Source organism: Nerophis lumbriciformis, linkage group LG07 (assembly GCF_033978685.3).
Source record: "Nerophis lumbriciformis linkage group LG07, RoL_Nlum_v2.1, whole genome shotgun sequence".
Lineage (NCBI taxonomy): Eukaryota > Metazoa > Chordata > Actinopteri > Syngnathiformes > Syngnathidae > Nerophis > Nerophis lumbriciformis.
Window position 1 is genome coordinate 49,036,073 of NC_084554.2, and position 11,428 is coordinate 49,047,500.

The following is an 11,428-nucleotide window of genomic DNA, read 5'->3' on the forward strand; positions in this document are numbered from 1 at the left end:
TTATTTTCTTTCAAAGCAGGGGCTCCAAAGCATATACATACATATATATATATATATATATATATATATATATATATATATATATATATATATATACACATATATATATATATATGTATGTATATAAATATATACATATATATATATACAAACATATATATATATATATATATATATATATATATATATATATATATATATATATAAATATTTGTATATATTTATATATATACAAGTTGTCTAGTGTGTTCACTATTTTATTTAAGGATTTAACTGCAATAATAACTGCAATAATAAACATATGTTTAACATATGTTTAATGTGCCCTCAGATTTTTTGTTAAAATAAAGCCAATAATGCAATTTTTTGTGGTCCCTTTTATTTAGAAAAGCCAATAATGCAATTTTTTTGTGGTCACCTTTATTTAGAAAAGTACCGAAATAATTTTAGTTCCGGTACCGGTACCAAGATATTGGTATCGTTACAACACTAATATATACATATATATATATATATATATATATATATTAGGGCTGGGCAAGTTAATGCGTTAATTTCGAGTTAACCCATCAATCTATTAACGTCGACAATTATTTTATCGTGCATTTGCGCATGTTTTTTTTACATGCTTTTATTTTGTTAACGCCTATTGCTGGCTCCTGCGGAAAAGGAAGGAGAACGCGGAAGAAAACAAAACAAGCATGGAGAAGAAGGGTAACTCAACAGAACTTTTACAGGGTCATTTTCATTATAAAGTACTTCCAGGCGGCGGATTTGACAGAAGCAAAGTGGTTTGTAGCAACTGCCAAGCTGAATTTTCTTAGCACAGGAGTACTTCCAGTCTAAAATATCACCTTTACGCCAAGCACACTGTTGATGCCAGCAAACCATTCAACAAAGCAGAAAGTGGAGCCAGGCTTGGGCAGACTACGTTAAATGCAGCGTGCGGGAGATGTATAGATAAACGAGAGCAAGAGAAGCTAACAAATACCAGAGCGAAGTGGATAGTTACAGACTGTTGGCCCATTAGTGTTGTGGAAGACGCCAGCCTGAGAAACATTGTGCGAATCGCAACAAGTGACAGCACGTATGAGCCGCCATCAAGAATACACAACTTGTATAAAGGAAATCCCAGCAGTGAAGTGTTTTGTGCTTCACCCATTCTTTTCTTTCTCCCTGATAAAAGAAAATGTTTCTGCTGTTACCTCAGAAATTGCCTGTTCGGATGTTATGATTGTGGCTCAGGGATTTGTATGTATATTATATTCATTTTCCATAACAAACATGATAACTTAAATACCCTGACAGTGGCAATAAGCTTGAATGTTTGTATTGACATTTTTTGAGTTGATTTTCATAAAATATGCTATTTAACTGCTACTGTTTAACAAGTACTGATTTAAATTGTGTTTGCACAACAAATGTTTTGGCGCTTTTGTTCATATGGGGAGAATATTCCAATAAAGGTGCACCACACACTACTTTTGAATTCATTATTGGGTTTTGCGTATACAATGCAGTTCATCGGGATTAATCGGAGAAATAGTGCGATTATCGTATTTTTCGGAGTATAAGTTGCACCGGAGTATAAGTCGCACCTGCCGAAAATGCATAATAAAAAAGGAAAAAAACATATGTAAGTCGCACTGGAGCCCGGCCAAACTATAAAAAAAACTGCGACTTATAGTCCAAAAAATACGGTAATTCTCATTAAAAAGTTTAATCGTTGCCCAGCCCTTACATATATATATATATATATATATATATATATATATATCGGACATCTTGTATGTAATAGAAATGTGTAGGGGGCTGTATGGTGTGTGGTCATTAAATATGTATTCTGATATATGTTCTTCACAGAAAATGAGCCAAAGTCAGTGAGTCTCAGTTTGAAAAAATAATTAATTGTATAATTTTTTCTTTGAATAAAAAAATGAAAACGGGTCCCACAGACCCGAACACCACAATAGCGCATTTTGAGAAAGTAGAGCCTTCAATCATTTTCTATGAGGCATACTTTGTTGGCATTAAAAACTGCAACATAATCATAAAATTATAATACTTTTTTTTTTGTATTTATGAAGTTTGTATATATATATATATTAATAAATTAAAGAAAACAAACAGGAACATTTTTTTATCAATTTACAGCAAAGAACAACTTTATTAACATTGTTTTTTAGTTTGTAACAGAAAAGATTTAAAGTGCATTAATTTGCCTGAAATAAATAAATAAATATATATATATATATATATTTTTATTTTTTTTAAATTATTATTTTATCTAAATTAAAAGAAATAAAAAAATAAAATAATAATAATAACTAATAAAAAAATACAAAAAAAAAAAATATACACATATATTATTATTATTGTTTTATATATATATATATATATATATATATATATATATATATATATATATATATATATATATAAAGGGCTGGGCAACGATTAAAAAAATAAATAAAATATATATATATATATATATATATATTTTTTTTTTTAATTCATTATTAATATCAACTTGTCAGCTTTTTGTCATTACATGATGCCTTTATCTATATAAGGAAAAAACAAACAAACAAAAAAGACAGAAAAGAAGGACAAAAAATTCATTTCCCCAGCTAAAATTGGAAGTAAGCAGAGAAGACATAATGTAGGCAACCAGTACAGCCAGAAAGAGAGAACGAGGGCCGGGGGGAGAAGAATTCTGATATCAAAACATACTTGAGTAGAATTATTGGCAATGAGAGTACTTTTTATTCATAAATAAATAGAAAATTGGGCTCCGGCAAAAATAAAAATGTTCTCATGCAGGGTAAAAGAGCTGAGCAGTCTACTTTACTAATTATTATTATTTTAACAATAAATACTGGTATCATATGTGTATTTCATGTATCCGCTCATGTAGTTCTGTTGGAGTTGTAACAAAAAAAAGGCCGATACCGATATACGACAAAATGCCAATTGACCATGATGTGTACTTTCTTTGATATTCCAGCACAGCATTCACTTGTAAGACCCAATCCAAACAACCTTTCCTAGTCATGGAGCAGAAAAAATAAATAAATCAACCAGCAAAAAAAGTCACAACCGGCTCACTGAACTTTTTAGATGTTGTGGATAAAAAAAAAAAAAGTCCCATCCCCCTAAAAAATTTTTTGTTTTTAACCCATTTTAACCAATTGCAGGGCATGATTGGGAAAAAAATGCGAAACACCGCCCCTCGGTGTCTTACTTTGGTCGAAGACGGGCGGGTTGTCGTTGACGTCGCTGAGCGAGATGCTGAGAGTGGTGGTCCCGGCCAGGCCGCCCAGCTGGCCGCCCATGTCCTTGGCCTGGATGACCACCGTGTAGTTCTCCCTCATCTCCCGATCCATGTCGGCCAAGGACACGCGGACCACGCCTGAGGAGACACGAATCATTTGACGGAAAATGCCAACAGGAATTGGAATCGATAAGGTAGTGTGCATGATATTTATTTTTGAATGCAACATTTACACATGAGCTGGTTATACAACTGTGCTGTCCAGTTATTCTAAGTATCATTTGCAAGTATTATATCCTAGACTTTGCTTGCAGTTGCAACTCCAAGACGTTAGGTGGCAGTATGAATTGATTAATGCGGACTTAAACAAGTTGAAAAACTTATTGGGGTGTTAGCATTTAGTGGTCAATTGTACGGAATATGTACTGTACTGTGCAATCTACTAAAAAAAGTTTCAATCAATCAATCAAAGTAGTGTGTAGTCTACAGCAGAGAGAGTTGGGACCAAATATGGCGCCATGTACTCATGTGACGGGCTTTTGACCAATCAGAGAGAGTATGGTCTGATGATCTCCCAAATGATTGGTCAAAAAGCCCCTCACGTGACTACAGCGCCATGTTTGGTCCCAACTTTGAAACTGAGTTGGCTATACTCTCGGATCTGGGGAACGGTCTGTTGCCTTTTTCAGGAAGTAGTCTTTGCCATTAAGTTGAATGTGCAAGTCTTGTCTTTTGTTATGCCCTACAAAGTGTTTGCACTGTAAGTGTTGTATGTATTTTTATTATTGTAGCATGCATCTTAGTTGTGCTTTCCATGATTTGGAGGTGTTGAAATTGCTAATGCTAATCAGTAGCATGTACATGGCAAATCCAATTGAACCCTTGTGTATTGTTCATATTGCTGTTACTCAGATGTTTACCTTATCCTAATATGAACATCTGTTCAGTATTTTAACATAAAAGTGTTTGATTGTGAGGCATTAAAAGCCACCAAATGCAACGGGTCCATCAGACCCACAAACGCTGGCTGAGTAACAACAATATGAACGTTGGACGGAGAATTTCTCTGCCAGTTTCTGCATCCCAGAGGGATTCTTCTTTTGTGTTTCTGCACCTGCGGTTCCCACACAAGGTTGCAACATTGTTTGTCAACACTGTCTGCTCTCATTTTCTCGCACATTTGACCCTTTGATGTTCTGTGTACCTATACTCTGCCCTCCTCCTGTCTAGGCCTGCTGTGTGTGTGTGTGTGTGTGTGGGTGGGTGCGTGTGGTACACAGAACATCAATTTCCACACTTCTATTAGCCCCGGGTCCAGTGGACCCGGACATCTTATATGTAATAGAAATGTGTAGGGGGGTGTATGGTGTGTGGTCATTAAATATGTATTCTGATATATGTTCTTCACAGAAAATGAGCCAAAGTCAGTGAGTCTCAGTTTGAAAAATTAATTAATTGTATAATTTTTCTTTGAATAAAAAATGAAAACGGGTCCCACAGACCCGAACACCACAATAATGATAATGATAAATGGGTTGTACTTGTATAGCGCTTTTCTACCTTCAAGGTACTCAAAGCGCTTTGACACTACTTCCACATTTACCCATTCACACACACATTCACACACTGATGGAGGGAGCTGCCATGCAAGGCGCTACCAGCACCCATCAGGAGCAAGGGTGAAGTGTCTTGCTCAGGACACAACGGACATGACGAGGTTGGTACTAGGTGGGGATTGAACCAGGGACCCTCGGGTCGCGCACGGCCACTCTTCCACTGGCGCATTTTGAGAAAGTAGAGCCTTCAATCATTTTCTATGAGGCATACTTTGTTGGCATTAAAAACTGCAACATAATCATAAAATTATAATACTTTTTTTTTTGTATTTATGAGGTTTGTATATATATATATATATATATATATATATATATATATATATATATATTAATAAATTAAAGAAAACAAACAGGATTTTTTTTTATCAATTTACAGCAAAGAACAACTTTATTAAGATTGTTTTTTAGTTTGTAACAGAAAAGATTTAAAGTGCATTAATTTGCCTGAAAAAATTAAATAAAAATAAAATAATAATAAAAAAAATAAAAAATAAAAAATATATATGTATATATATATATATATATATTTTTATTTTTTATTTTTATTTTTTTAAATTTTATTTAATTTTTTATTATTAATTTATCTAAATTAAAGCAAATAAAATAATAATAATAACTAATAAAAAATATTTTTTTTATATGTATATATATATTTATATATATATATATATATATATATATATATATATATATATATATATACACATATATATATATATATATATATATATATACATATATATATATATACACACACATACACATATATTATTATTATTATAATTTTTTTTTTTCAGGCAAATTAATGCACTTTAAATCTTTTCTGTTACAGACTAAAAAACAATGTTAATAAAGTTGTTCTTTGCTGTAAAGTGATACATTTTTTTCCTGTTTGTTTTCTTTAATTTATTAAGGATACAATGTTATGGAGAGGTGTACTTATAACAATTTTATAGACAAATACATTTTTCTCGTAACGACCGAGAGTCAGGGGATGTTTTCTAGCAGAAAATCATTGAGAAGCACAGACTCGGAGGCAGTTTGGCTGAGTCCGCTCTAAATGCTGCTTGACTGCTTGTTTCCCCGCCAAGTATTTGAGCCAGAGTGTAGTTTGCACGTCATGAGCACATCATGACTTAATGGGAGTATTCCTGCCTATAAAAGTACCACATTTTTGTACCCGTCCTGAGCGGGAAATGTTTCGAAACCTAAACAGGAGATGGAGTCCCATGTGCCTACCGGTCTTGGCGTCCACTGAGAAGTAGGGCTGACCCTCCAGGATGCTGTAGACCACCCGGGCGCTGTTGCCGTACGTCGGATCGTCGGCATCGGTGGCGGACAGCTGGATCACTGACGTCCCTGTCAAAAGTAGGAACTGACGTAAAAAGATATCGACGAGCGAGGTCCTCCATGTTTACCTATTCTGGACATTTCAGGCACCGACGCCCGGTAGGGTCCGTCCAAAAACTTGGGCTCGTTGTCGTTGATGTCCTGGATCTTGACGATGAACTCCGACTCGGGCTCCAGGGGCCGGTCCGTCAGGCGGTTGCGGGCCTGCGCTCGGAGCGCGTACTGGGCCTTCACTTCCCGGTCCAGCCTCTGGATGGCGTGGATGTCGCCGGTGCTGTCGTCGATGGTGAAGGTGGAGCCGGCGCCGTCGCCCGTCAGGATGTACTTGATGGAGCCGTCACCCTTGTCCATGTCGGAGTGGAGCTGCGCACATGTAGGATTATTAGAAGACAATGGAATACATTTCAATTAATGTCACTTGTTCCCAAGACATTAGGAAGATGTCAGTGTTGCCATGGTTACCGGACAGATATACAGTGGTTCATTAAAGCACCATTATTGTACGTGCGTGTGCAACAAGTACATCAATTAGCTGACATACGGACGCTCTCTGAAGGTATTTTCGGAACCGGTTTGCTCAATGAACAATTCGACGTGTATGAAAGGGAGCAGGAAGAAGCAGATCTTATTTCATCCTACCACTTTTGCTAGTTTTCTCACTGTTTGTATATGTTGCTATTTTCTAATTGGGAGAGAAAAGAATGGAGATTTTGTTGAAAAAATAATCTTAGAAAGTAGATTAATAATTAGGGATTTCCGATGATGGCTTTTTTGCCGATATCCGATATTCCGATATGGTCCAACTCTTAATTACCGATACCGATATCAACCGATACCGATATATACAGTCGTGGAATTAACACATTATTATGCCTAATTTGGACAACCAGGTATGGTGAAGATAAGGTCCTTTTTAAAAAAATTAATAAAATAAGATAAATAAATTAAAAACATTTTCTTGAATAAAAAAAAAAGTAAAACAATATAAAAACAGTTACATAGAAACTAGTAATGAATGGAAATGAGCAAAATTACCTGTTAAAGGTTAGTACTATTAGTGGACCAGCAGCACGCACAATCATGTGTGCTTACGGACTGTATCCCTTGCAGACTGTATTGATATATATTGATATATAATGTAGGAACCACAATATTAATAACAGAAAGAGGGAGGGAGGTTTTTTGGGTTAGTGCACTAATTGTAAGTGTATCTTGTGTTTTTTATGTTGATTTAATAAAAAAAATAAAAATAAGAAATAAAAAAAAGATACCAATAATAAAAAACCCGATACCGATAATTTCCGATATTACATTTTAAAGCATTTATCGGCCGATAATATTTGCCTGCCGATATTATCGGGCTCAGAGAAACTGGCGGTGTTTCTGGATGTTGTTTCCAAAAACAATTTGAAATGTGGACTTGTCAGACCACAGAACACTTTTCCACTTTGTATCAGTCCATCTTAGATGAGCTCGGGCCCAGCGAAGCCGGCGGCGTTTCTGGGTGTTGTTGATAAACGTCTTTGGCTTTGCATAGTAGAGCTTTAACTTGCACTTACAGATGTAGCTGTAATGTCTGTGTGATCATGTTTTTGTTTTAGTCATGTTCGGTTTTGTTTTTGGACTTTTTGTGCACTTTTATTTTGTCACCATAGCAACCATTAGTTTTCACCTGTCACGTCACGCACCTGTTTCACGTTTTGAGTCACGGACCTGTTTTCGTTAATCATGTCTATAGTATTTAAGTTCATTGTTTTCAGTTTGTCGGTCTGACGACATCCCACAATTATGCTCTACACACTCTTCATCCTCTTAGATCCTGATCATGTCCCATGCCAAAGTAAGTTTTTGTTCCATGTTTATAGTCTTTTTGGTTTCATAGTTTGTTCTCCGCCATTGTGCGCGCCTTTTGTTTACTTCCTTTTTTTTGTAGTTATAGTGTTTATATAAAAATGTACTTACATTCCCGTCTCGCCCGAGCCAACTTTCCGTTGCATCCCGGAAAAGCAAACACCCAGGACCAAGTCATGACAGTATGTCGTCAGCCCGACAAACTGAAAACAATGAACTTAAATACTATAGACATGATTAACGAAAACAGGTGCGTGACTCAAAACGTGAAACAGGTGCGTGACGAGACAGGTGAAAACTAATGGTTGCTATGGTGACAAAACAAAAGTGCACAAAAAGTCCAAAAACAAAACCGAACATGACTAAAACAAAAACATGATCACACAGACATGACAGAAAAAACTGTCATGACTTGGTCCTGGGTGTTTGCTTTTACGGGATGCAACGGAAAATTGGCTCGGGCGAGACGGGAATGTAAGTACATTTTTATATAAACACTATAACTACAAAAAAAAGGAAGTAAACAAAAGGCGCGCACAATGGCGGAGAACAAACTATGAAACCAAAAAGACTATAAACATGGAACAAAAACTTACTTTGGCATGGGACATGAAGCAGGATCTAAGAGGATGAAGAGTGTGTAGAGCATAATTGTGGGATGTCGTCAGACCGACAAACTGAAAACAATGAACTTAAATACTATAGACATGATTAACGAAAACAGGTGCGTGACTCAAAACGTGAAACAGGTGCGTGACGTGACAGGTGAAAACTAATGGTTGCTATGGTGACAAAACAAAAGTGCACAAAAAGTCCAAAAACAAAACCGAACATGACTAAAACAAAAACATGATCACACAGACATGACAGCAGCAACGAACTATATTTAGTGACAGTGGTTTTCTGAAGTGTTCCTGAGCCCATGTGGTGATATCCTTTAGAGATTGATGTCGGTTTTTGATACAGTGCCGTCTAAGGGATCGAAGGTCACGGTCATTCAATGTTGGTTTCCGGCCATGCCGCTTACGTGGAGTGATTTCTCCAGATTCTCTGAACCTTTTGATGATATTATGGACCGTAGATGTTGAAATCCCTAAATTTCTTGCAATTGCACTTTGAGAAATGTTGTTCTTAAACTGTTTGACTATTTGTTCACGCAGTTGTGGACAAAGGGGTGTACCTCGCCCCATCCTTTCTTGTGAAAGACTGAGCATTTTTTGGGAAGCTGTTTTTATACCCAATCATGGCACCCACCTGTTCCCTATTAGCCTGCACACCTGTGGGATGTTCCAAATAAGTGTTTGATGAGCATTCCTCAACTTTATCAGTATTTATTGCCACCTTTCCCAACTTCTTTGTCACGTGTTGCTGGCATCAAATTCTAAAGTTAATGATTATTTGCAAAAAAAAAAAAAAGTTTATCGGTTTGAACATCAAATATGTTGTCTTTGTAGCATATTCAACTGAATATGGGTTGAAAAGGATTTACAAATCATTGTATTCCGTTTATATTTACATCTAACACAATTTCCCAACTCATATGGAAACGGGGTTTGTATGTATTAAAAGCAACACAAATTAAGTAGAAAAAGCTGCGAAATCAAAACAAATCTTGACATTTCTAAGCCCGACATAAGCACCTCTTGACCCGGCCTGATAGAAATTATGTGTACCATAATGGCGGCCACTAATCACCGCCCGGTTTTGTTGCCGGGGGCAACGGTGCCGTGCTAAAATCAGAAGCCTTTTGTGGCCAAATGGCAGCCTGTTGATGGGAAAATCACTCGGCCCTTTGTCAAGGGGCCTCGCCGTCTTCAAACATCAGAACTAAATGGACCCCTCGACGTCCGTCTTGTGTATAATCAACAGGAGCAACAATGGCTGCCCTCCGTCAGGAGGTAATGTGGCTGTGATTGGGTCCTCAGCGTCCCAATATTCTCCAACAAAGGACGTCCATATTGGCTATTTCACCAGACAACTTGAACCAGGACAGATTTCTTTCATCAACCCTCACCTCTGACCTCCGCGCAGCTTCTTAACAGTTGACGGCGAAAAGAGGCGGAGCCAAGACATGGCATGGATGAGTGGGGACAGTGGTCAAATATTAGGCCATAACCACAATAACGCAAAAGTGATCGTTATTTCAGGACTATTCAACAGAACTTTTCATTTCACCCAAATAGGCTTGATGAGACCATTCAAACTGGGGTTGCTCATGTTCGCAGTACTCCCGCCACCCCGCAGGGGGCGACAGCGAAGCATATGTGTCACATTGAAGTGAGTAGAAGAAGATGGCACTATCCACTCGACAAAAAAATCAAAATAAATGGCGAAAATCGGACTTTTAACAGCGACTGGACAACAAAAGTATGAATGTATCGAAATTGCTGACTTTGTGATGTCTTTTGTATTTGTGTTGTTTATGGCTGTCAAAACTGGTTAATATGCATGCAGCGCTGAATTTGACCAGCAGAGGGCGACAAAGCTATACTTTAGGTTTAATTGTGTGAAACCACACATGTGCAATGTTTGCTGTGTATACTAACACTAAACCTTCCATCTTTCGGCCCTCTGGCCGGCCAAATATATATATACACACACAGGTAAAAGCCAGTAAATTAGAATATTTTGAAAAACTTGATTTATTTCAGAAATTGCATTCAAAAGGTGTAACTTGTACATTATATTTATTCATTGCACACAGACTGATGCATTCAAATGTTTATTTCATTTAATTGTGATGATTTGAAGTGGCAACAAATGAAAATCCCAAATTCCGTGTGTCACAAAATTAGAATATTACTTAAGGCTAATACAAAAAAGGGATTTTTAGAAATGTTGGCCAACTGAAAAGTATGAAAATGAAAAATATGAGCATGTACAATACTCAATACTTGGTTGGAGCTCCTTTTGCCTCAATTACTGCGTTAATGCGGCGTGGCATGGAGTCGATGAGTTTCTGGCACTGCTCAGGTGTTATGAGAGCCCAGGTTGCTCTGATAGTGGCCTTCAACTCTTCTGCGTTTTTGGGTCTGGCATTCTGCATCTTCCTTTTCACAATACCCCACAGATTTTCTATGGGGCTAAGGTCAGGGGAGTTGGCGGGCCAATTTAGAACAGAAATACCATGGTCCGTAAACCAGGCACCGGTAGATTTTGCGCTGTGTGCAGGCGCCAAGTCCTGTTGGAACTTGAAATCTCCATCTCCATAGAGCAGGTCAGCAGCAGGAAGCATGAAGTGATCTAAAACTTGCTGGTAGACGGCTGCGTTGACCCTGGATCTCAGGAAACAGAGTGGACCGACACCAGCAGATGACATGGCACCCCAAACCATCAC

General features: G+C 37.1%; 1 protein-coding gene across 1 annotated transcript in view; it reads right to left on the reverse strand.

Moving 5' to 3' along the window:
- The window catches only part of LOC133609385 (cadherin-20-like), a 222,932-nt gene that overhangs the window by 33,169 nt on the left and 178,335 nt on the right, over positions 1-11,428 (reverse strand). The window contains exons 4-6 of the mRNA XM_061964931.1: positions 6,309-6,603; positions 6,130-6,249; positions 3,245-3,412 (exon numbers count right to left, since the gene is read on the reverse strand). Of these exons, the coding sequence (XP_061820915.1) occupies positions 3,245-3,412; positions 6,130-6,249; positions 6,309-6,603 (583 nt within the window). The remainder of the gene's footprint in view (positions 1-3,244; positions 3,413-6,129; positions 6,250-6,308; positions 6,604-11,428) is intronic.